The sequence below is a fragment of the Nycticebus coucang genome, chromosome 6 (assembly GCF_027406575.1).
Source record: "Nycticebus coucang isolate mNycCou1 chromosome 6, mNycCou1.pri, whole genome shotgun sequence".
In the NCBI taxonomy this organism is placed as follows: domain Eukaryota; kingdom Metazoa; phylum Chordata; class Mammalia; order Primates; family Lorisidae; genus Nycticebus; species Nycticebus coucang.
The window spans coordinates 112,508,815-112,536,188 of NC_069785.1; the positions used below are offsets into that span (position 1 = coordinate 112,508,815).

At 38.9% G+C, this 27,374-nt stretch overlaps 1 protein-coding gene across 1 annotated transcript; it reads left to right on the plus strand.

Moving 5' to 3' along the window:
- Nucleotides 1–1,897: 1,897 nt before the first annotated feature.
- Nucleotides 1,898–15,609, plus strand: LOC128588842 (ras-related protein Rab-21-like). Its single transcript, XM_053595610.1, has 2 exons — nucleotides 1,898–2,097; nucleotides 14,315–15,609. Exons 1-2 carry the CDS (start codon nucleotides 1,898–1,900, stop codon nucleotides 14,838–14,840), a joined length of 726 nt encoding a protein of 241 aa, XP_053451585.1. The 3' UTR covers nucleotides 14,841–15,609.
- Nucleotides 15,610–27,374: the final 11,765 nt, after the last annotated feature.

Below are 27,374 nucleotides of genomic sequence, written 5' to 3' on the forward strand. Positions count from 1 at the left end.
TAGATTAAAGCTGCATTTGCTACTGTTTGCAACATAAGATGGACAGAGTAGATTTGAATTATATAGAGGATGCTCCCAAAATGTGTATTTTAAGAAAGAAGAAAACTGTTAGTAAAATTGTAATATTCAGTATGTACTAATATCTTTTGTTACCTTGTATATTGTATCTCTTGTAATTGCAGACGTCAAATGTGACTTGAGTATTACAATTTTAGTAGTTTTTTCCTTTCTTAAAATGTATATATATTTTTTGGTACCCTCTGTAAAACCATCTGAGAAAAGCAGAAGCTTTTGAGGGGCTTCTCTCATGAGAGGGGATTATGTTCTTGGGAAGCAGAGTATATACCCTCTCTGCTCTCCATCAAATGTTATGTTCACTGTTGCCTTTAGGTAAATTTAGGTAAACCATTGACTAATAGTGACATTGATACAATCATTGGTTTAACTAATTTGGTTATCATCATAAAATTGCATTTCCATTAAAAAAATGCCCTTTCTACTCAATCCTTATTGTAAGACTGTCTAGCCTCAGGCATGCTCACGCCTGTTATCCTAGCACCCTTTGGAAGTTGAGGCAGGTGGATTGCTTGAGCTCAGGAGTTCAAGACCAGCCTAAGCCAGAGTGAGACCTCATCTCTATTAAAAATAGAGGAAAAAAAAAAAAACTATCCAGTAGTGGTGGTGGGCACCTGTAGTCCCAGCTACTGGGCAGGCTGAGGCAAGAGGATCACCTGGGCCCAAGAGTTTGATGTTTCTGTGAGCTATGATGACATTATAGCACTCTGCCCAGGGCAACAGAGTGAGAGAAAAAAAAAAAAAAGAAAGAAAAAGGAGTATCTAGCCTCTATTACTGTACCTAATATCTGAAGTGAGTTTTATGTTTCATTTTTTTGAGAAAAATGTTTTAATTGTTTATTCATTCAGCAAGTATTCATTGAGGTCTTGTACTAGTGCCCTGAATAAATGTGGGAAATACAAGGAAGAATGTGATGGGTATAGTCTTCGTTCTTTGGTAGCTTATATTCTAATGTAGGAGCTTACTTTTTTGTGTGTAGAAGGGAAATGACAAATTGATAAGTGCTGTGAAGAAAATAGGTACTGGGTGAAATAAAAGATGGGGTATGTGTTAGGTAGGTGTAGTCAGAGGCAAAATCATTGAAGGATGAAAAACAACCAATCATTTAGATAGCTCTTGAGAGGATGGACATTCTATGTAGAGGGACTAGGTACAAAGATGTTTGGAAAGCTTGGCCCTTGGAGGAATTAAAAGAAGGCCTGTGTAACTAGAGCCTAAAGAGCAAGGCAGAGTGATAGGAATTAAGATCGGTGAAGTAGACAAAAGTTAGGTTATCAGGACCTTTGTAGGCTATAGTAACAATCTCTTGCTGTATAACAAATTACCACAAAACATAATAGCTTAACACTATAAACATCTACTATATTTTCTTTTTTTTTTTTTTTGTAGAGACTGAGTCTCACCTTATGGCCCTCGGTAGAGTGCCGTGGCCTCACACAGCTCACAGCAACCTCCAACTCCTGGGCTTAAGCGATTCTCTTGCCTCAGCCTCCCGAGTAGCTGGGACTACAGGCGCCTGCCACAACGCCCGGCTGTTTTTTGGTTGCAGTTTGGCCGGGGCTGGGTTTGAACCCACCACCCTCGATATATGGGGCTGGCGCCTTACCGACTGAGCCACAGGCGCCACCCAACATCTACTACATTTTCTCTGAGTCAGGAATCTGTTTCAGCGTGTGGTTCACAGGCCCTCATGAGGGCCCTCAAGCTTGTTGGGCAAGTTATAGTTACCTCAAGGCTCAACCAGAACTGGAGCATCCACTTCCAAGCTCCCTTGTGTGATGCCGGCAGCCTTAGTTCCTCTCTGGTTGTGAGCCAGTCATAATGGCAGTTACTTCCTTCACAGTGAAAGATCCAAGAGAACGAAAGAGGGAACAGGCCATTGAAATAGCACCCAACAGAGAAACCACAGTCTTTTATACCCTAATTTTGGAAGTAGTTCCATCATTTCTGAGGCTTGCAGTTGGCCACACAGACCAACTTGAGTACAACATGGAACTACACATGCGTGTGAATATCAGGAAGTAAGGATTATTGGGGACCGTCTTGGAGGCTTGGTACCACAAAAGCTAACATAAAGACTTTGGATTTTATTCTGAAGGGTTTTAATTGCGGGAGGTGACTTAATATGATTCTTAGGTTTAAAATATAATTCTGGCTCATGTTAGGTAATGGATTGGAGGGTAGGCAAGAGTAGAAGCAAAGAGACTAGATAGGAAGTTATTATGGTAGTCCTGATGGGAGATAATAAGGACTTTATCTGAGGAAATGACAATTAAGAGGAACATGTAGGGCGGCGCCTGTGGCTCAGTGAGTAGGGCGCCGGCCCCATATGCCGAGGGTGGAGCGTTCAAACCCAGCCCCGGCCAAACTGCAACAAAAAAATAGCCGGGCGTTGTGGCGGGCGCCTGTAGTCCCAGCTGCTTGGGAGGCTGAGGCAAGAGAATCGCGTAAGCCCAGGAGTTAGAGGTTGCGGTGAGCCGTGTGAAGCCACGGCACTCTACCCGAGGGCGGTACAGTGAGACTCTGTCTCTACAAAAAAAAAAAAAAAAAAGAGGAACATGTAGATATACCTGGAATATACCTTAGAGGTACCCAAGAGGATTCACTTTCTGCTTAGTACTAAATATCAGTGCATTTGACACGCAGCCCAGAACATGGTGGCTGCTAATTGCTCCATTTCCCATTCTCCTTATTAATGAAACATCAGGAAAGATAAAAGTATTCTGACAAATCTAATCTCATCAAAGAAATTTTTAGACACGAGAATAGTAAACACTTTTTTATACTATCCACACTCAACAGACCTAAGTTATTCAGTGTCATAAATAAGACATGGGCAAGGTGCACAAACACTATATTTAGTCTAAGTGGTATTAATAGCATTTATTTGGATCTTATAACTTTTCTATGAGGTAGATACTTATTTTCCTCGTGTTACGAAAGAAATTGATACTAAGAGAGATTAAGTGACTTCTACATCTCAACACCTGGAACAGTGCCTGACATACACAAATAAGTACTCAATGAACACTTGAATGAATGAATGTCAGCTCATTTAAGGACACAAAGAACATAACTAGGTTGAGGAGAATAATATTCTCTTACTCTTCTACCTTTATACCCATGTCCATCTTTTTCTTGTTTTGACATGATAAAGAAATAAGATGTTTGAGTATCACGATACACATGGCACTTGAAACACTGTCAAGATGTAACAGGGTCACTGCAATTTGTAGGTACCTAAGCAACAGTGCAAAGCACAACATATCCTTTCTCTTAAATATGTCATTACCTGTGAAGGGAAAGCAGCCCTAGACAAATACATAAAGGAGTGAGCATGGCTGTGTTCCAGTAAAACTATTCTGGAAAGTAAAATTTGAAAATATCATGTGTCATTAAATATTATTTTTATTTTTCAACCTTTTTCAAAATGTGAAAACCATTCTTAACTCACTGGTTGTCCAAGGACAGGCGGCAGCCAGATTTGGCCCAGGGAGCATGGTTTGCTGCCCTCTTATTTAGATATTCAAATTTAGATGATTCAAATGCACATTTAATTAAAACTATTCCTGCTAAAGTCTCAGTATTCTACCAGATATATAACAGAGTTCACACAAGTAACAGAACCAGCTCATCTCACTTGTCTTCCTTCCTTGGCCTGGAGCATCTTTATAGTGTTTTGCTTAGAGGTAGAAAAGCCAAAAGGCATTAATATAAAGACAAAAGCAACTACAAAAGGCTAGAAATTCTAAAAATAGAATTTTCCCTGGATGATGTCACTCTTTATGATGTTATCAAATAATTTCTAAATAGAATTTAATAGGTTAGAGAATACTTTCTTTTAAACTTCTAAACAACTATGTAAGATTAATTATCTCATTATACAGATTAGCAGACTCAGACTGTATCCAGCATCACAAAACATGTAACAGTCAGTAGAGCTGAACTCCAACATAGGCCTTCTGTCTTTAAATCTCTGCTCTTTGTCATTAGACCTAACTGCACTGTTATGTAGACATTAGCTCTTAGTCACTTCAGAAACCATTTTACATGGTTAATATGTCTTGCTGTCCACATTCCTACTACTTCTATTTCTGCTCTTCCTGTTTAATTTAAAGGCAACATATAGGGTAGCAAATTGCACATGAACTTTATGGCCACCCTGTACCCTGTATGGAAATAGTTTTCAGTAATCCCATAGCCTTATTGTGATATAAAAAATATGACTGTATGATTAGCAAAATCTAATGTACTTTAAGGCTCACACTTTTGTCACCTTTCCTAACCCTTGTGCCCCACTCATTCTTAACATAAATCAAAATTTAAAATGAGACCTCCTTATGAGGAAATAAGTATAAGAACAAGAGTCCCGTCACTCTTTTTCTCTTCTCTTGTTCACATACCAACTATCAACCTGACTTCCAAAAAAGAAAAATGAGTTAATACTTCTTTTCAGCATGTATCATAAACATACAGAATTAGGCCTGATTTACAATGTGCCACTTGTTAGAGTCTGTGCCCCATTTGTGGCCTGTAGACAGTGTTTGAAATCCAGAACTGAGCACAGTGACTCGCACCTATAATCAAAACACTTTGGGAGGCTAAAGCGGGAGGATTGCTTGAAGCCAGGAATTTAAGACCGGCCAGGGCAACATAGCAGACCCCATATCTACAAAAAAAATTTAACAAAAACAAAAGCTGTAGAATTCATAAATAACTTAAGTTTCTGAATCCTAGGAAGTGGATATTTTGCATGGTCTCGTCTGTAGAAAATCATGTCTTGTTTCCAGGATTAACAGGGGCATAAATAAAGGAGAAAGTGAGATGATAATTTCTATTAGACTACTGGATGAGAACAGTAGATAAATTCTATTAGAGTATTGGCTGAGAACAATTAATGTTTTTAAAACATCTCAATAAAATAGGCCACAATTAGTCAAAACTCCGTATCTTTGTTTCTTACAAAGGGTTTCTCTAGTTAGCTTAAGGAAAATATCCCTGTTAATCCTCATAACCCTAAATAAGCATAGTCATCCACAATCTGGTTTTTAAATTTCTGCCTCAGAATGGAGAATACATCCTACTAAATAGTCTTACACTGAAAACAGAATAGCAGTAGGCTACCCTACAGACTTAGATCACTGTAACTCATCCTTGGGGTGATTGGTCCTCAGTGGGTCAGCTCAGTGTTAATGGTGTGCTCAAGACATAAACATTCAAGGATCTGACCTCTAGGCTCAACTCATATGTCATTTCTAGGAAATCTTTGTTACTTCCAGCAGGTAGTCAGAACACTTTACACATATCTGTAGCATAAAATATTAGAAATTATATCATGATTATTTGTTTATATATGTATATGTATCTGTGTATTGTTAGACTATGAGCTTCGTAAGACCTGAGAACTCATCCCAGGACTAAAGTCTAGTGTGCAGAACAGAAATTAAATGAAAGATTGAATGACTTTGTTCCCCCACCCCCTCCTATGGAAACACTTGAGTGGAGTGGAAGAGTTCTATGTGCTCTGACGTACCTCTTGGAGTTCCATCCTGAACTGAACATGTTATTTGTTTGTTTTTTTTTTTTGTAGAGACAGAGTCTCACTTTATTGCCCTCGGTAGAGTGCCGTGGCCTCACACAGCTCACAGCAACCTCCAACTCCTGGGCTTAAGCGATTCTCTTGCCTCAGCCTCCCGAGTAGCTGGGACTACAGGCGCCCGCCACAACGCCCGGCTATTTTTTGGTTGCAGTTTGGCCGAGGCCGAGTTTGAACCCGCCACCCTCGGTATATGGGGCCGGCGCCTTACCGACTGAGCCACAGGCGCCGCCCAACATGTTATTTGTTAATATGCTTTCTTTTATCCCTACCATGGCAAGTCTCATTCTTTATTACATTGTAAAGTTCATTTGCAAGGGCAAGTCTCATTTATGGTTGCATGCATCCATGCTACCCTGAACATTCAGAACTGAGAAGAAACATGAAAGTCTTTGCAGTATCAAAGGAAAGAAAAAATTGAAGAATATTAGCTTCTTCTCTCTGTTCTCAATAGCAGAGTAAGACATCAGATAATAAAGCATTCTTTGTTTCTAGAGAACATCTTAACACATTCACTGCCATGTGAGTTGCGCTGACCTAACAGAACTTTTGAGCCTGGGCCCTCCTGAAACATATATAAACTCACATGTCTCTTGGCCTTGAGAACTGTGTGTTGTGCAGGCAACTCACAATGCCATGTTGTAGCATACATAATACATGAGGGGGGGCGTCCCTTGGGTAAAACCCTGCAGTTGGTTTGTGAAAATCTTACTTGTTGATGTTCTTATTGCTACCATTACATAATATTCACAAGTTATTTAAAATTGTTGGAAACCACTAAGTCTTATTTTTCTATTTGTTTACCTTTAAATTACACTTAAGCCTGACAAGTCAACAAAAACACTCTTATCTGTTTGTCAAGTTTTCATACTACTTTTACCTTAATAATTTTTAAGTTATTACTTTTTTGTTGACATGTTTTGTGAAAAGGCATTCTACACAAAAGTATGCATTACATTAGCTGCATTTCTATGCTGTTTACATCTTTTCACGGCCTATTCACATCTTTCCTCAGTTGTATTTTTTCATAGCACACAGTACATCTTCTTCTGGCAGAGCCCATGTTCATGAGAAAACAAGTCACAGATGACAAGAGGGACAGCAGTAGGTGTTTCATCTGTCGTAGCCGTTTTAGGCAAACTTGTTCTTTGAATTTCATGATCGTGATCCTCTTTTTTGTTAACAGCTCTGTAGAGAACATGTGCGTTTACCAAAGCTGACCCTATTAGCTCTATTGCTAATTTTCTGAACCACTTTATCCTATGTCTTAAAGAACATGAATATATCTTCAGTAGATCTGAGAAGTCAGTGAATACCTTCCAGTGATTATAATCTGCAATCATTTGTGCTTTTTCTACAACACCTTTTATTGTTTCAACTTCTTTAGTATCTTCACCACGTGTAGTACTTAGCATCAGTATATATCTCTTATCCTTCCATTTGAGGATGAATGACTCTGTGTCGCTTTCTCAAGCAGTTTCTTCACTCTTGTTCAGCTTTGCTTTTACTACATCTGGTGGGTGACGTTTCTTGTTACTTCTTAGTGTGCCTGCTAAATACGTAGAGAACTCAAGGACTTAAGGTAGGTGAATGCTGCTGTAATAGTTGTCAGTGTATAAAACATGTTCACTATATAGTAACCCTTCTAGTCATTTTATGACAACTGAGGATGAAACGGGAATGCCAGATCTGTTGCGGTGATGGACAACGTGAGGGAACAGCAGCCTTGCCGCAAATGCAAGCTTGTTCCTGAAATTTTATGATGGCAAGAAGCAGTCTATAGCTCAGAGTGGCATGTAGCGATGAGCTTTATTCTCGACCACCTTATAAAGTCAAGCAGTCAAGTACACACTATTAATCTATAATCTAAGAATTTTCCTGCAAATAATTCTTAACTAATTTTAACTCTACTTGGGGATATCAAATCTAGAAATCAACAATGTCTATTCTATACATCAACAATAAACATTCCACTATGTTTTATCTATGGACATGCTTCAGCTATCTGTTACACAAAGCTATCAGAAAGTTTTTTGGGGAGATTACACTTAAGATTTTCATGTGCCCATTGAGATTTAAGAGACAAGCTTTATGATTCTGTTTATCTACAGTGCTTGAAGCCACATAGCTGTTTAAGACAATATGTTCCCACATAGTCAACCTCTGGGTTGTGTCTCCAGCTGGCAGGCTCTTAACCTGTGACCTTGCTGGGCTTACGACCACATCAGAGACATTGCGAATGGAATTTTACCTCCTACGTCACAAGCCCTGTATGCTGACCAAGGTAGCTAAAGCTTCAGCTCCCTGTGATGGCAGAAATCACATCAACCTGTCTTTCCATGCCTCAATGGCACACATGTGGGAATTTATCCCACACAGATCTTGCTTCCTTCCCACAATAAATTTTTACATTCCAGGTATAACCATCTTTTAGGCAAAGTTTGAAATGTTTCATTCCAAATTTTTGGCACTTGTTTTTTATGTATTGTAGACTCAAACATCCACAAAACAGCACCATTGTTGCCTTAATATTTATTTTCTTATCTGGAACTATAGCAACCTGAACTTCTCAAGATGATCAAGAAGTGGTTGGATTTTGAAGAGATGGTCACTACAAGGACATTCTTCAGTGTTAGAGAAATGCCACAGTCTTGGAAGCATTTCACAGCAGTTACACGATATGCTTTTTTACTGAATTGTCAGCCAGAATATTTTTGCCCAATAGTCTGTCTTCTTGCTCAGTTCCATCTAAAATAATACTCCCTCAGATTATTCTATTTCTTTTTTTTTTTTTTTTATAGAGACAGTCTCACTTTATGGCCCTCAGTAGAGTGCCGTGGCCTCACACAGCTCACAGCAACCTCCAACGCCTGGGCTTAAGCGATTCTCTTGCCTCAGCCTCCCGAGTAGCTGGGACTACAGGCGCCCGCCACAACGCCCGGCTATTTTTTGGTTGCAGTTTGGCCGAGGCCGGGTTTGAACCCGCCACCCTCGGTATATGGGGCCGGCTCCCTACCGACTGAGCCACAGGCGCCGCCCAGATTATTCTATTTCTTAAGAAGTAACATCATACTACTTTTTAATTTGGGAATGGGGGTTGATATTACCCTTTTATAAATTATGACTAGTTTCCTTTACCATATAGTCAATAACATCTTTTTTTTTTTTTTTTTAATTTGTTTGTTTCTTGAGACATTGTCTTACTTGGTCACTTCAAACTCTTGGGCTCAAGCGATTCTCTTGCCTCAGCCTCCCAAGTAACTGGGACTACTGGCGCCCACCACAATGCCTAGCTATTTTTAGAGATGAGGTCTCAGATACTCTAGCTCAGGTTGGTCTTGAACCTGTGAGCTCAGGTGATCCATCCACCTCAGCTTCCCAAGGGCTGGGATTACAGGCATGAGCCACCATGCCCAGCAGCAATAAAATCTGTTATGAAGAATTTTCAAGAAATATAAGAATTTTCAAGAAATTTTCTTCACGGAAATTTATGGCCATTTCAGTTGGACCACTAGGGTTACTTTCAACAAAGTAAAAAATCTTCATGTTACTTTCTGAAGCGACCCCAAGTCAGAGAACTTACACGAATAACTACAGGTTCTTCCGAAACATCTAATGAAGAATCATTCTTACTGAATTCCAGCAACAACTGATTAAGTCATTTCAGTAATAGATTTTGAACAATCTTCCCCACTATAAAGATCTGCATGTAATGTTCTTATTCTAGTTTTGCTTGGTGGACTGCAACTGCTATCAGAACTGTTCCCACTATCTCCACCAGGAAAGTACTCTTCTGAATCATTGCCAAATATATCAATATCTTCATCAATCACATCCAAAACTTTATTTACCATGTTTTCCAATAATTCCTTATGCTTATTTTCTCTAGACATTTCCCCTCTGAGAATGAAAAACACAAAATAAGCTTATGGGACGACCACAGGTCTGATCACAAAAGCTATACCAAAGAAGAACTGGTGGGTAAGAGGGAAGGTCTGCGGCATGCCTACACACTATGAAACCTCCGTTCAGATGAGTGTTTAAGTTTTTGGGAATCTTGTGGGTAATGGGCTGTCATGTCATATTGAGCAATGGGAGAGGAGGGGCATTTTCCCCTCACTTCCTTGAGAGACTTTTTCTCTCCAAGATTAAAGTGTATGTGCTGTTTTGGGCACATTTTGCCCTTTCTCGTTAATTTTTCCAAGAGAGTAGTCCTACCTGTGGGAGCCCAAAGACCTTGGGGACCAGTCATGTTGTGGGTGTGTGTGTGAAGTTCTAGCAAGACAGTTCGCTTGTCTTAAAGGGCCAGACTTCAAGCTGTCGTTCTTGTAACAGAATTTGAATTTTTCAGTATAAACCTTGTAGACTGAATGTATATGTGCTTTTTGATCCACTTCCCTCCTGTCTTTGTTCCCTTTGTCCATCATCTTAATCATTTTTTAAATTTAATTTCTAACCTATTTATAATAAACAATTGAATATTGTCTTTAAGTTTATTAAATCATTTTTTCTAGTAATGTAAGCACATCAAGATATGACTCTTCATTAAGTGCCCATATTTCCACCCTCAAGTATACAGTGATGTGACATTGTTGCCATACTTAGAGGGTAAGATTCAGAGGTTGTCATTCAGGACCACCCAAGGTCTACTCTAGACTCAACTAAGTATTTGTAGAATAACAAAAGACTCAATTCTCAGGAACAAATTCAATACGTATGTTGTGAGTCACATACACCTCACATGGCATGCAGTGTAAAAATTGATTATTGTGCCGCATCAGTTGCGTATAACTCCTGCACAAAAGATCATTTTGTTGTTAAAGTGTTTATTCTGTTTTCTTAATAAAATGCCATGGCCCCAGGAGAAACTATTTTTCACTAGTGTGGCAGTCAGGGTGTTACTAGAGACCTTCCTCCTCCTCCTCCTTTATCCTCCTTTCATCTCGTGCTTCTCTTGCTTCTACTTCCCTTCCCCTCCCCATCCTGTCTTCTCACTTTATTTTTCTATTTAACTATAGTCCAATTAAAACTTTTTGTATGCCTAGTCTCATCTTTAAAATGGGAAATTATATGTGTGTGTATGCAACACTTTCTGGTCTAAGTTGTTATAGTCAATAAGGGAGTCTTTCATTCACCTTTGAAAATTTATTACCAAACTCAGCTAAACAAAATAATGATGTGCCCAAAGTGGACAGGAGAACCAAAACATTTGACTCTTCCTTCATTAAGTCTTCTTTCATTTACAAATTATCATGAAATCTTATGGGTTGAATTATCAATAAGACAAGATATCTATAAATATTTCTCTTTGAGTCATTGTAATGAACTGTAACATGGAAGTTGTACAAATGAGATTAAGTGAATTAAACTGGTTTTGCTAATAATCTCATTCCTTTCTTAGATTCAGAACAGAAGACATTTAAAAGGAGAATATCTATCATAAGCTGGGCCTTTTGACGATATTCTAGCACTCACCTGTATAACTTCCCCATGCCACCACCACCATCTCCTCCTGCAGCAAGACAGCAATTCAGAGTTTCTCTGCCAAATATTTGTGAGAATGACAGTGCCCAGACCTATCTTGGTAAGGCTCATTTGGGCCTATAAACTAATGGGAAAAGGGAGGTTGGGAAGGGAGAGCTCTGAAGATAAATCTGTCCCCAAATGGAAAAACTATATATAGATAGATACCTCTGTTTTTGGCTAACATTCTTTATTAATATTATTTCAAACTATAGAATCTGATTTAGCTTTTGTAGAATCATGAGGGAAACACAATGGAGATAATCTAATCTGCTGGTGACAGCAAAGCAGTATGTAAGCCTGCTCAGATAATTTAGAATTTTCTCTGCAGACAGAGAATCTTCAGTGTCCATTATAAATCCTTTCTTGAACTCCACGTTTCTGAAAGTGTTGTTTTATCACTTTACTAGCAGACACTAATCAATCTTAGACTTGTTTTAGTTTTAAGAACTGTATATGTATACCATGGAATACTATGCAGCATAAATTCCATGGTATACATATACCACATAGTATGGAATACTGCATAGTATTCCATGATATACATATACCACAATTTGTTAATCCATTCATGGGCTGCTGGGCACTTGGGCTTCTTCCATGAGTTGGCAATTATGAATTGAGCTGTAATGAACAATCTGGTGCAAATATCTTTATTGCCAAATGATTTTTGGTCCTTTGGATATACACCTAGAAGAGGAATTTCAGAATCAAATGGCAGATCTACTTTTAGATCCCTGAATGTTCTCCAAACTTCCTTCCAAAAGGAATGTACTAGCTTGCATTCCCACCAGCAGTGTAGAAGTATTCCCTTTTCTCCACATCCACGCCAACATCTCTTGTTTTGGGATTTTGTGATGTGGGCTACTCTTACTGGAGTTAGATGGTATCTCAGAGTAGTTTTGGTTTCCATTTCTCTGATGATTAAGGATGATGAGCATCTTTTCATGTGTCCGTAGACCATGTGCCTGTCTTCTTCAGAGAAGCTTCTGTTCATGTCTCTTGCCCACAATGAAATGGGATCACTTTTTTTTTTTTTTTAGTAATAAGTTTGACTTCTCTGTGGATTCTGGGTTATTAGACCTTTGTCAGAAATATAACTTGCAAAAATCCTCTTCTATTCTGAGGGCTAGATGCTTTATTTTCCATTGAATATACCCAGCCATCTTTTGGTCTATTTCAGAGTCCTTCATAAATTATCCTTACAGAAACTATACTCATTCTCAATCCATTATACTGAGGAATGACTTTCTATTATTTGTGTAATACCTTGCAGATTCTTATTGAAAAAAGCAACAATCATGGATCAAATGTTTTCTTTTTTTTTGAGATAAAATCTCACTATGTCACCGTTGGTAGAGTGCTGTGGTGTCACAGCTCATGGCAACTTCAAACTCTTGGGCTTAAGCGATTCTCTTGCCTCAGCCTCCCAAGTAGCTAGGACTACGGGCACCCGCCACAATGCTGGGCTATTCTTTTTGTTCTTGGAGTTGTCCTTGTTGTTTAGCAGGCCCAGTCTGGGTTCGAACCTGCCAGCCTTGGTGTATGTGGCTGGCGCACTAACCAATGAGCTACAGACGCTGAGCCTTATATGTGTTTTCTGTGTATAAGTAAAAGTCACTTTTGGTGAATAATTAAATTTAAAGAATTTAAAAAAATTCTTTATTAATTACTACAGGGGAACAGTACAAAATATACTACCGTAGGGTTGACTTTTATGTGAAAGTGATAACAGTGGGACAAAATTAACCTTAGATGCTGGTGGAGCAGATCTGGATGTCTTTATAGCTGAGGTTTGGGTTCTCACTAAGAGATAGCATTCCTGTGTTGCTACTTCGAAATAAAGGAGCATTTTAAATTTAATTGCTGTTTAACTGTATCAGAAAGGCTTTTGTGGGTTTTGAGGATATTCTGAAATTATGTACAGGATTTGCATAAGTTTAAACAAAGTTAGGCAAGCCAAGGTTTACTTCTTAGCCCCACCACTTGCCTGGTATATAATCTTGGGCAAAGTCAGTTACACTGACCCACAATGCCCTCATCTAAAGAGGTGGAAGTGGTGATTACTTAAAAATCACACTCCTGTAATGCGTGGCAGTTAATGAAATGCGTGGAGATATCAGTTTCCTTTGCTTTTGACATTTCTCTACCTCCCCACCCCCCCCCCCCACGGGGCAAGGAAACTATAGATAGGTTCTGTTACATCCCAGTGGAAGTGCAGAGCTCCCTAATAAACTTTTATCTCTTCCCTGAAGCACTTCTAGTTAGGGAGCCCAGTGGAAGGCAGAGCACATGTAGCCTATTCAGTCAAGTGCGTGGGTAAAGACTAGTCAGGAAACACACAGGTGTTCTTTCTAGCTGTCTTTCTCCTTCACAATACATCTGCAGAGGATCCCACTGCCCAAGCTTATGACATCCCTTTACATAAGAATGTTTTTGCGAATTCTTTGTCAAATGATGCTTTAAAATTTTATTTGTTTGTTAATTTATTTATTTATTTATTTATAGACAGAATCTCACTCTGTTGCCCAAGGCTAGAGTGCTATGGCATCATAGCTCATAGCAACCTCAAACTCCCAGGCTCAAGCAATCCTCTTGCCTCAGCCTCCCAAGTAGCTGGACTACAGGCGCCTTCCACCACACTCTATTTTTTGTAGAGTTAGGGGTCTCACTCTTGCTCTGGTTGGTCTCAAACTTCTGAGCTCAAGTGATCCTTTCCCCTCCTTTACCCTCCCAGAGTTATAGGCATGAGGCACTGCGCTTGGCTGATGCTTTGAAATTTTAATAACAAAGTGTATTCCTTCACCTCAAATACCTCTTGAGAATATCTTACATTACTCTAATTTTAATGACAGAGAGCCGTTGGTATAAAATGTTAACATTAAGCCAAAGACACACATAATAACATCAATCCACTGATTAAAATGAATTTCTACAACCAGTGTTCCAGTTACTCTTGAAAATACTGTAGTTTTGGCAGTTCTTTCACAATGGCTTCCTGCACCCAGCTCAGTGGCACAATCTGGGGCCCCAGACAATGCCCAAAGTTCTCCACACTCCTGCTCAAGCTCTCCCCAAGGCAGTTCAACTGAGTGTCAAGTCCAAGAACAGTGAAACAGTTCACAGGCATCATTCTTAACAAAGAAGTTAAATATTGGTGGGAAAAGAGTAAACCTTGCCATATGGGATACAGCAGGTCAAGAGAGATTCCATGCATTGGGTCCAATTTACTACAGAGATTCAAATGGAGCTATTTTAGTTTATGATATAACAGATGAAAATTCTTTTCAGAAGGTAAAAAACTGGGTCAAAGAATTACGGAAAATGTTGGGAAATGAAATCTCTTTATGTATAGTTGGTAATAAAATAGACTTGGAGAAGGAGAGACATGTTTCCACTCAAGAAGCAGAATCGTATGCAGAGTCCGTGGGAGCAAAACATTATCATACTTCAGCCAAACAGAACAAAGGAATTGAAGAACTCTTTCTTGACCTTTGTAAAAGGAGGATAGAAACAGCACAAGTGGATGAGAGAGCAAAAGGCAATGGCTCTAGTCCACCAGGAACTGCAAGGCGAGGCATACAGATCATTGACGACGAGCCCCAGGTGCAGAGCGGAGGTGGAGGGTGCTGTTCTTCCAGATAACTGTTCATGCCTGAGAAATTAGAACTGTGGATCATTGCCCTCAACATGAAGACTGCCATATTCCAAGTCACGTTATTTTACCAATGGAGTTATAGAATTAACAGTATTTTAAATTACGTTTAAAACACTGCAGAGACCTTAAGTGCTAAACTTAGTGGAGTTTGTGACCAGAGAATTGGCATTTTCTACAAATGTTAACAAAGCAATTACCAATGGCCTTTTTACATTTTTTTTTCTTTAATGAGGAATAATATGCATGTAGAAAAGACCTACTTAAAGGCTTCATTTATATTCTTTTAAATCAAATCTTTATTTAATAACTTATATATGTTGTTGGAATGGTATACATTTTTGCAGCCCTTTGTATTTTGTGGTGGTTTGAATTGTTTCACTCCTAAACAGCAGACTATTTTGTTTTTTGTTTTTTTTTTAATTAGCAGATACCTGAAGTACTATTTTTGCAGGGTTTGCACAGGCCCTTAACTGTCTCCTTTACTACTTTGATATAATCTGTATACATCCTGTATGCTGAGCTGGTAAAATAGATTGTAAATTACATATTAAATATTTTATCTGCTTTTACAAGCGCAAAGTGCAAAAATATATACAATAGTCTCATCGATGACTGTAAAGTGAATTAACATTTGATGACAATGCCTAAGCTTTTTGACTCTGATATAAAAATCATAGTTCCCTTTCACTTTTGTCTTAACGTGGTGTGTTTAAATTTTTGCATATACTTTACTTGAATTATTGCTGTTGTCACATATTTTGCCTCTGTAAGTCCGTCTGGTGGTTGAGCAGCGGTATTTGCCTTTTGGCTTGGGTTTTTGTTTTTTCTTTTATTAACGTATTTGTTTTTATAGAAGAGATGACTTCTGCTGGTTTTCCTTTAGGATGGTTGGTTACATTGGAAGAATTTGAGTGGAGCATACTATGTTTCACTTCTGCGGTAGCTTTAGTTTTCTCTTAGGCTTTAGAGGAGATGGGTTCACTAGTGTGGGGAGAGAGAAAGAGACACAGTAGCTGCTCACCGAGACTGTTCAGACAGCATGTTAGTGAAACACAGCTGCTCTGAGGCAGCACTTGCACATCCTTTGTCAGCAAGTTGTGTTTGTACGTTTCTTGCCCGAGATGAGCACAGAAACATTTGTAAGAAATATCCTCCTGAAGAGGGACTTAACAATTGCAATCAGTGTAACTGGCTTATTGTACCCTCAATGAATCCCCAACAATAAAAAAAAAAAAAAAAGAAATATCCTCCTGAGTTTCTGTGGAGAGAAGCATTATGTGTAATGCAGTTATAGCAAACACTGGAAAGATTTATTGTGGAATTATATTCTTGTATACTTTATTAATTATTCCCTCCTTAGATTTTTTTTTTTCTTACGCATAGGACTGAACTTAAATTTGTTAATTTTAATAGAATTAGGCGCTGCTCACAGAAGGAACACAGACTGTGGAAATTCACATTATATTGTTCTTGTTTAAATATATACATTTTTCCATTTCTGTTATGCTTGAAAAACTAGTAAATGTTATGTCTAAGATTAAAAAAAAAAAAAGAAAATACTATAGTGTTTTAGGAGGAACTATTTGGTATACTCTTAAGTTGGATATGAATTCTTCTCAGAATACTTTTGTGTTTTTTGTTGCTAAAATCAGAATTCATATATGAAATGTGATTTATAAACATGTTATATGAAAACTAACACTTCATTTTTATCTTTTTTTGGTATAGGTTACCCTGGTTTTACAGTTTCTGATTGAAAATGTCCATAGGATATTTAGAGGAAAAATCACTTCCCTCTTCAGAGAGGTTTCAGGGAGATGTGATACTAGAGGAAATGCCTCAGGTATTGTGAATAATTGGTGTTTGTGAAATATAGTCACTTGTCTGTGAAGACGCTGGGACAGTGGTTTTCCTGGAGCCCATCCACAGCAGCTGAGGTGAAGGGAGCCTCTGACCTGGCTCTGTGGGGCTCAGGACTTCTGGTCCTTTCCCAGAAGACTTGCTAATAGGTCAGGGTATGTTAACAGTTCGGTAAGGGAATGTATAAGAAGGGATCTCCCAACTTTGAAGAAGTCACTGGTGGCAACATGCTATTACAAGATGGTTTTGACTTTTTTAACACTAAAACTTCATGAGAAACCCTAATACATATAGTAGAACTTGAATAGAAAGCCCAGAGGTAGTAGAGGAAGGCCTGGCTTTTTTCTTCCTCTCCTTCCTCTTACTGGTCCCCGAAACACTTCTCAGAATTCTAATGTGCTATGAGATGCTTTGAAAACAACCAGCATCATTTTGGTATAGGCGGACATTGAACTCAAAGACAAACAGCCTTCCAGAATAGGAGTTCCTGTACCACCAGTCACTAGTTATATTACCTTTGGCCAGTTGCTCCATGCCACTGAACATCAGTATCTTCATCTATAAAATGTGGATAAAAATAATGTCTTTGTGCTTGTTGTAAATATTAAATAAGATAATGGATATTAAAGAACTTTGTAAAAGAGAAATTGGTAGGGTTAGCAAATGGATTCTCCACCACTAAATTTATTACATATAACAACTAGCAATCCATGTTAGAAGGCAGAGTCTTATTCACAATTTAGGAATATCTGGCATTAATTCTTTCATATTTTTCACCTTTTGTTGGTCTTATGACATGTTCATTGTTTTGAGAAAATCTTACTTAAGGAAGGCCCATTCATCAGGACCTGAGATAATCTAGAATATCCCATAGGTGTTTTTCCTTTTATTCTGTACTAATACATTTGAGAAGTTTGTAAAGATTGTTTCTTGAGAGAAGGAATTTGAATACCCTCCATGAAAAAGAATTAAACTAAACAACATAGTTTGTTTTTAAGACAGTATGGGCCGCATTTGTGCTAAGTAAAACTGTTAATTATGGTTTGATTTTTTGATAGGTATTTCTGTCTTTCAACTGAGTGACTCCTCTTATGACAGCTTTGGAAATGAACTAAATGAGGATGTTGATGGCTTATGCAGTGACATAGTAAAACCTGGCCAGGGGAGCAGAAGCATGGACCCTTTATTATTTAATATTCAGTGATTATAACCTTAACCAACCTGAAGTGGAACATCTATTAAGCCTAAATGACTTTGATTCAGACCATTCTAATAAAGAATATGCTCAAATCGAAAAGCATCTTGAATTTAAGCTAGTGAATGTTATAGTGTACACAGGTAATGCACCACAGGATCCTGCCTAGGCCCTGTCTGCCAGACCCAGCCACCTATCCTCAGGTGCAAAAAGCATGAGGTAAAACTGGCAATGCTCAGAGCCCAGCATCTACCACCTGGATTCAAAGCTTTCTTATCTCAGGGAGTTTTATGAGAAAAAGCTACTCAAGTCAAGCTGTATCAAAAAGGCAAAGGTTATCTAAAGCAGAATCAACTCCTCAGGATGGGAATAAGACCTGTTTTAAACAGTTTATTCACAAGCACTGATACCAAAACCAAAAAGTCCATGAATCAAACATTAAGAAGAAAACCTCATCTGGTTTTCTGAAACTTTTCCATAAGGCCAAACCATTGGCCATTTCTATGTCCTCCCAGGATCATTCTAAGAACCAGCCATTTTATGTGGATATACCTGGATCTCCCCACCACACATTGCAGATGCCCTCCCATCGTTGATGAGTGGAAAAGTAAATTGTCCTTTCTCTGAAGATTATCTCAAATTACATAAGTCTTTGCAAATAGACAAAAGCTTATAAATCACAGATTGGTCGTGGGCATTGCGGTGGGCAAGAGTAGTGCCACAAACCAAAGGTTTACCCCCAAGATTAAACCTTTGCCCAGGATTAGCTATTGCAGCTTGTCCTCTCCAGGCACACACAGCTGTGAGGTCCCAGGACAGTGATTTTTCTTAGATTTCTGAATACTCCATGTTTACACACACTGAAACTTCCTTTGCAATACATTATACCTTTCAGGCTCAAAGAAAACAGGAAAAGCTTTCTTCAAATACTAATAATCCTGGCCTTGTTTCTGATTGCCTGGTCCCACAGACAGATGACTTTTGTATAAGTCACCTGGCTTATACAAAAAAAGGACACCAAACAGTGGCATTCAGAAACACATTCTATGACTCTCCATCCCACCATGTGGTTGAGACATGGTGGGGCCAATTTGAAAAACTGGTCTCTCAAAAAGAAAGCAAAAGAAGCCAGACCAGAGGAAAATAAAATAGGTTCCCTAAAATAGGCTCCCTTGGAGCCACCTCCTAATGCTTCTGGTGTTGCAGAAGACAACTCACTGCAAGAGAAACAGAACAACAGTCCCTTAAGGGCAGCTGAGGGACTGTGGTATAGTTCTGCTCCCTGCCAGGACTCAGACGGACACTGTAGCTCTCGATTCAGCCTGGCGAAAAGCAGACTCACCCTGTATATGAAGTCACACAAGGAGGTAGAACATGGTGGCCTGGGCTCTTCTGATACTTAGCCTTGTGAAGGAACCTCAGCCAGCTCTTGGACTGTGGAGGCTGTGGCCAGCCCAGACTCAAACAGCCTATAGGGTCTGCAATGTTGGGCGCGAATATTTAACCAAAGATATTTAATCACATTAAGAACCTGATGTCAATAAGAACAGGAAGTGGACTAATAACATAAAAGCAATAATTATTATGACCCCTTTGTATGAGATACTTGGGAGAGGGAGCATGAGGATAGTGATTACTAATACTTAGGAAAGCAAAATACTCTTATTAATACTCTTTTTAAGAGTTTTGCAGTTATTCTGCAAAAACTATGCCAAAAATTGTTGTCACTTAAGTGTTTAGAGCAGTGGTTCTCAACCTTCCTAATGCTATGACCCTTTAATACAGCTCTCATGTAGTGGTGACCCCCAACCATAAATTGTTTTCATTGCTACTTCATAACTGTAATTTTGCTACTGTTATGAATTATAATGTAAATATCTGATATGCAGGATGTATTTAGGCGACCCCTGTGAAAGGGTTGTTAGACCCCCAAAGGGGTCGTGACCCACAGGTTGAGAACCGCTGGTTTAGTCCTGTCATGTGGCTTCAGAGATACTAGCAGAGGGCTAGAGAAAGCATCTTCTGCAGGAGGAAGCATGCTTTATGCGTCTGTGAAATTAGTGTCCTGAGAAGAGCAGAGCATCACAAATGAGGAATTCGGGGTGGGGGGGAGGGGTGGTTGTACAGAGAAACCACCCACATTTTAATAAGTAGGCAAAGAAAATGCTACTAATTCAAAGCATTAATAAGAAAGGGATGTTTGGTAATGAAGAAAATCATATAAAACTTTTCCTCAAATCTAAGCAAGTGGCCGTTTCTGTGGCATTTTACAGTTACATGTCTTCACAGACTCATTCCACAAACCAGCCCATTCATGCAGCCAGAGTGGAGAAAATAGTAATTCAGGACCCCTGGGTAGATGAAGTCAGTTTTTTGTTGGCTTTATTTGTCAATTTGTTTTTTCACTATGATGAAGTGCTTGCAGAAGCTTCAGGACAAAGAGCTGTGAAGGAAAAGGAAATGGTTGCTAATATTATCCTAGTCTTCTCAGGATTAAGAGCATTTTTCTTGCTACTTGTTAGAAAACGTTCCATAAAATATAAACTTTTTTTGTTTGTTTGTTTGTTTTTGGAGACAGAGTCTTAAGCTGTCACCCTGGGTAGAGTGCATGGTGTCACAGTTCACAGCAACCTCAAACTCTTGGGCTTAAGCAATTCTCTTGCCTCAGCCTCCCAAGTAGCTGGGACTACAGGCACTTGCCACAATACCCAGCTATTTTTTGTTGTTGTTGTTGTTGCAGTTGTCATTGTTGTTTTAGCTGGCCCCGGCAGGGTTCAAACCCACCAGCCTTGGTGTATGTGGCCAGTGCCCCTACCCACTGAGCTACGGGTGCCACCTGTTCTAGGAACGTTATTCAGAAATGCAACGTTTCCTATTTAGATAACCTCCTGAGGGCATTCACTGTCATAGTGTCTAGGAAAAGGCAGGCAGAAGGGAGACTGAAGACCCCATTCTTAGCAAAGGAAAATACTCGCAGAAAAAGGAGAAAATAAAAAAGCTGAGTGAGGTGGAAAAAAGGAAAGTCAGCTAGTTTACCTTTAAACCAGCGGCTGCTAAATTTCTTATCTGAGCAACTTTCCTGCTTTTCCTAGAATCCTGGACTATTGGGGATATAGCTTACAAACATCCCGGCTGGGTCTGTGAACACTCTGAAGAAAATAATGCCATAGAAGATGCTGTGGCAAGGCCTGGCAAGATACATTAATGAGGCCGCCTCCTGCCCAATACACAGTCAAAGCAAATACCCATTATGGAGATTTGTAGTTGGCTGGGGCAGAGATCAAGGGAATAGCTCAAGCCCTGAAATATTGGCAGGCAGGCTTATATGCCTTATGACAGAGGAAGACTATCAATATGGGCAGGAGGGCTTATATCCCTTATGGCAGAGGAAGACTCTCTGTAAATATGGGTAGGAGGGCTTATATCCCTATGGCAGAGGAAGACTCTCCTCTCTCACACCAATTTTTTTTTTTTTTTTATTAAATCGTAGCTTTGTACATTAATGTGATCATGGGGCACCATACACTAGTTTCATAGACCGTTGGACACATTTCCATCACACTGGTTAACATAGCCTTCCTGGCATTTTCCTAGTTATTGTGCTAAGACATTTACATTCCACATTTACTAAGTTTCACATATACCCTAGTAAGATGCACCGCAGGTGTAATCCCACTAATCCCCCTTCCCCCTATTCTTAGGTTATAACTGGGTTATAGCTTTCATGTGAAAGCCATAAATTAGTTTCATAGTAGGGCTGAGTACATTGGGTACTTTTTCTTCCATTCTTGAGATACTTTGCTTAGAAGAATATGTTCCAGCTCCATCCATGTAAACATGAAAGAGGTAAAGTCTCCATCTTTCTTTAAGGCTGCATAATATTCCATGGTGTATTAGAAATTGCCATTTCTAAGTTTATATTTCTTCAGTTGGTTGCTGCCAGATGCACAGGTCTTAACGAACCCTGCCCCTAGAGTGGGACCCTGGCAGGAAAAGACCACCACAAAATGGTCCTTTTTCAATTACTCAAATGCTGTTACCAGCATTGATCAAAGCATGGCACCTCTGTTCTGAAATGTTTCCCTGTAGCCCTGCCTCTTAGATTGCAGTCAGCCAGAAAATATTAGTCATAAATCATTTTTTTTCTGATGTTCATAGTTTGGCAATTGAGAGAGTGATTTACAGTTTGACAGTTACAAGGAGCTACAGAATACAATGTCCAACTAAGTGGCTGCCAGGGTTTCTGACATAGTTACTGCCTTTGGGTTTTCTCCCAGAAGTTTTTCCATATTTTTGTTCCATGGTTTATGGTTTAAGATGGTTTATACACCATTAGGTTTATTTCCTATCCATAAGCCTTTCTCCTGTCTCTTGACTTAAGACTACAACAACTATAATAATATATCTCCTCATCTAGGAACAGATTATCAGGCTTTGTCTGATATGAAGGGATGGCACTAAAAATGAGTGTGTATTGGTAGCTATTTAACCTCTAAGAAGTTTCTTAAAGCCCATTTGATCTCTTAGTAGTATCATTAAATGGACTTTTCCCCACAAAACTAGTATCATTAAATGGACTTTTTCCCACAAAATTGATTATTCCAGGCCAGGTATGGTAGTTCATGCCTGTAATCCTAGCACTCTGGGAAGCCAAAGTGGGTGGATCATCTGAGCTCAGAAGTTTGAAACCCCCTATCTCTCCTAAAAATAGAAAAACTAGCTGGATATTGTGGAGGGCACCTGTAGTCCCAGCTACTCAGGAAGCTGAGACAAGAGGATCGCTTGAGCCCAAGAGTGTGAGGCGTAAGCTATGACGCTACAGCACTCTACCCTGAGGGGCAGAGGGAGACGAGTAAATAAAAGATTATTCCCAATAATTTCTCTTACCAATCACAAGAAAACGGTCATATCAAATGTTCTCTCCCTGTTGTCCTAAAGTTACAGGGAAAAACATAGAAGTATTTCAGTATTAGCTATATAGGTGCTACTTACTTTTTTTTTTTTTTGGTGCTATTTACTTTTGAGAGACATGGCCCTGTTTGCCCTGATCATTATAATTAACGTAAAGAACTCTTTGTGTCCAAAGCACTCCTTCACAACACTGGCCATATTACAGATGTGAAGTTATTTCAGCTTCTAACTAACCACTCCCATATATCCAGATTCCTTAAGTATCTATATGCGTCTTTCATGGTATAATATATAAAGTTAGCAGGGACTTGCCTTACTGTTAGGGCATAGTACTGTCAGCACTGCAAGATATGTATCCTTCCTAGGGGACCAGAAAAACAAACAACAAAAAAAGAAAGAAAAAGAACTGAAAGATACAAATGAAATGCTTAGAAATTCACTCAAGTGTCTTTCTGGAAGAAATTGCTTCTCTATTTTCCAAAATAATAGTTCTAGTATCTTTTTTTTTTTTTTTATTGTTGGGGATTCATTCAGGGTATAAGAAACTCTCAATGAAAGAAATACTGATGTTGGTATTTTAATAGGGATGGCATTTTAGGATTTTTTTCCTTCTGATTGCATTTATTAGGTAAGGTCCCTTTTGTACTTGTGTCTTGTCCCCAAAAGGTGGGTCACACACCAAGACGCCCACCCCTCTGTCTGTTCTTCCTTTCCCCCACCTTCCTGAGTAGCTGGGACTACAGGCACCCTCCACAATATCCAGCAGGTTTTTCTATTTTTAGTAGAGATAGGGGGTCCCTCCTCTCTCTCTCTCTCTCTGCTCTCTTGTTCCCCCACCCCCCACCATGTACTAGGTCATTAATTGCCCTCATATCAAAATTGAGTACATAGGATTCATGCTTCTCCATTCTTGTGATGCTTTACTAAGAATAATGTGTTCTACTTCCATCCAGGTTAATACAAAGGATGTAAAGTCTCCATTTTTTTTTTTTTTTTGTAGAGACAGAGTCTCACTTTATGGCCCTCGGTAGAGTGCCGTGGCCTCACAAAGCTCACAGCAACCTCCAACTCCTGGGCTTAAGCGATTCTCTTGCTTCAGCCTCCCAAGTAGCTGGGACTACAGGCGCCTGCCACAACGCCCGGCTATTTTTTGGTTGCAGTTTGGCCGAGGCCGGGTTTGAACCCGCCACCCTCGGTATATGGGGCTGGCGCCTTACCGACTGAGCCACAGGTGCCACCCAAGTCTCCATTTTTTTAAATGGCTGAATAGTATTCCATGGTGTACATATACCACAGCTTGTTAATCCATTCCTAGGTCTCCATTTTTTTAAATGGCTGAATAGTATTCCATGGTGTACATATACCACAGCTTGTTAATCCATTCCTAGGCTGGTGGGCATTTAGGCTGCTTCCACATTTTGGCAATTGTAAATTGAACTGCGATAAACAGTGTAGTGCAAGGGTCCTTATAATAAAAGGATTTTTTTTCCTTCTGGGTAGATGGCAGTAATGGGATTGCAGGATCAAATGGGATGTTTAGCTTGAGTTCTTTGAGGGTTCTCCATACTTCTTTCCAAATTGGTTGTATTACTTTGCAGTCCCATCAGCAGTGTAAAAATGTTCCTTTCTCTCCACATCCACACCAGCATCTGCAGTTTTGAGATTTTGTGATGTGGGCCATTCTTGCAGGGGTTGGATGATATCTTGGGGTGATTTTGATTTGCATTTCTCTAATTAGGGACAATGAACATATTTTCATATGTTTGCTAGCTATTTGTCTTTCTTCTTTAGAGACGGTTCTATTTATGTCTCTTGCCCATTGGTATGTGGGATTGTTGGCTTTTTTCATGTGAATTTGAGTTCTCTGTAGATCCTAGTTATCAAGCTTTTGTCTGATTCACAATATGCAAATACTCTTTCCCATTGTGTAGGTTGTCTGTTTGCTTTGGTTATTGTCTCCTTAGCTGTACATAAGCTTTTAAGTTTCCTTAAGTCCCATTTGTTTATTTTTGTTGTTGTTGTGATTGCCATGGAGGTCTTCCTCATAAAGTCCTTTCCCAGGCCAATAGCTTCCAGTGCTTTCTCCACACTTTGAAGATTTTAATTGTTTCATGCCTCAAATTAAGGTCTTTTATCCATTTTGAATCAATTTTTGTGACTGGAGAAAGGTGCAGGTTCAGTTTCAGTCTTCTACATGTGGATATCCAGTTCTCCCAGCACCATATATTGAATAGGGATTCTTTCCCCCAGTGTATGTTCTTGTTTGGTTTATCAAAGAGTATGTGGCTGTAAAATGTCAGTTTCATTTCTGGTTTTCCATTCGATTCCAAATGTCTATGTCCCCATTTTTGTTCCAGTACCATCCAGTCTTGACAACTATGGCCTTGTAATACAGCCTAAAGTCTGGTATGCTGATGTCCCTGGCTTTGTTTTTATTACTAAGAACCGCCTTAGCTATACGGGGTTTTTTCTGGTTCCATACAAAACAAAGAATTATTTTTTCCAAGTCTTGAAAGTACCATGTTGGTATTTTAATAGGTATGGCACTGAATTGGTAGATTGCTTTAGGAAGTATAGACATTTTAACAATGTTGATTCTTCCCAGCCAAGAGCTGGGTATGTTCTTCCATTTGTTAATATCCTCTACTATTTCTTTTCTTCGGGTTTCATAATTTTCTTTATAGAGGTCCTTTACCTCTTTTGTTAGGTTTATTTCTAGGTATTTCATTTTCTTTGAAGCTATGGTGAAGGGAGTTGTGTCCTTAATTAGCCTCTCATCTTGGCTGTTATTGGCATATACAAGGGCTACTGACTTGTGGACATTGACTTTTATATCCCGAGACATTACTGTATTTTTTTGATGACTTCCCGGAGTCTTATGGTTGAGTCTTTGGGGTTCTCTAAGTATAAGATCATATTTTCAGCAAAGAGGGAAAGTTTGACCTCCTCTGCTCCCATTTGGATGCCCTTTATTTCCTTCTCTTGCCTAATTGTATTGACCAGAACTTCCAACACTATGTTGAATAGTAATGGCAATAGAGGACAACCTTGTCTGGTTCCAGTTCTAAGTAGAAAAGCTTTCAGTTTTACTCTATGCAGTAAAATATTAGCTGTGGGTTTGTAATAGATAGCTTTGATCAGTTTAAGAAATGTGCCACTTATGCCTATCCTCCTCAGTGTTCTAATTAGAAAAGGATGCTTGATTTTATCAAATGCTTTTTCTGCATCTATTGAGAGATCAGATGGTCTTTATTTTTGCTTCTGTTAATACCGTGGATAACGTTTGTAGACTTGTGTATGTTAAACCAGCCTTACATCCCTGGAATGAAACCTACTTGATCATGGTGTATGACTTTTTTGATAAGCTGTAGTCTCTTGGCTAGGATTTTGTTGACAATTTTTGCATCTATATTCATTAGTGAAATTGGTCTGAAGTTCTCCTTTTTAGTTGGGTCTTTTCCTGGTTTTGGTATCAGGGTGATGTGTGCTTTGTAGAACATGTTGGGGAAGATTCCTTCCTCCTCAATTTTTTGGAATAATTTCTGCAGTATGGGAATAAGCTCTTCTTTGAAGGTTTGATAGAATTCTGGTGTGAAGCTATCCAGATTACGGCATTTTTTGGTGGAAGAGTTTTTATTGTTTCTTTGATCTCCGTGCTTGAAATTGGTCTGTTCAGGAGATCTATTTCTTCTTGGCTAAGTCTAGGGAGAGGTTGTGTTTCCAAATATTGATCCATTTCCTTCACATTGTCAAATTTCTGGGCATAGAGTTTCTTACAGTATTCAGAGGTAATCTCTTGTATCTCAGTTGGCATCTCTTATTTCCCCCTTTTCATTTCTGATTGAGGTTACTAGAGATTTTAATTTCCTATTTCTAGTTAGTCTGGCCAAAGTTTTATCTATTTTATATATTTTTTCAAAAAACCAACTCCTTGTTTCATTAATTTTCTGAATGATTTTTTTGTTTTAAATTTCATTAATTTCTGATTTAATTTCAGATATTTCTTTTCTTCTGCTGGATTTAGGTTTAGGTTGTTTTTCATTTTCCAATTCCATGTGTTTCTTGATGTACACTGTGTCTGTTTTTCAGATGTAGGCATCTAAAGTGATAAATTTTCCTCTCAGGACTGCTTTTGCTGTATCCCACAGGCTTTGGTAGCTTGTGTCTTCATTGTTGTTATGCTCAAGGAAGTTAATGATTTCCTTTTTTATTTCTTCCTGAACCCAACTGTCATTCAGCATAATGTAGTTTAATTTCCAAGTCTTTGTGTGGGGTTGAATGTTTTTGTTGGAGTTGAGTTCCACCTTTAGTGCCTTGTGATCTGAGAAGATACAAGGTAAAATTTCAGGTCTTTTGATTCTATTGAGGTTTATTTTGTGTTCTATGATATGACCAATTTTGGAGAATGTTTCATGGGTCGATGAGAAGAATGTATATTCTTTAGCTTTGGGATGGAGTGTTCTATATATGTCTATCAAGCACAATTGTTCTAGGGTCTCATTGCAGTCCCTTATATCTTTGTTTAATTTCTGTATAGTGGATCTGTCCAGCTCTG

Bases quoted from the DNA above. Each gene is read 5' to 3' on its own strand.
- LOC128588842 (XM_053595610.1), top strand. From the start codon at position 1,898: ATGGCAGTTACTTCCTTCACAGTGAAAGATCCAAGAGAACGAAAGAGG. The intron at 2,098-14,314 runs GTAAGGATTATT...ACAGTGAAACAG, and splicing joins ATGCGTGTGAATATCAGGAA to TTCACAGGCATCATTCTTAA.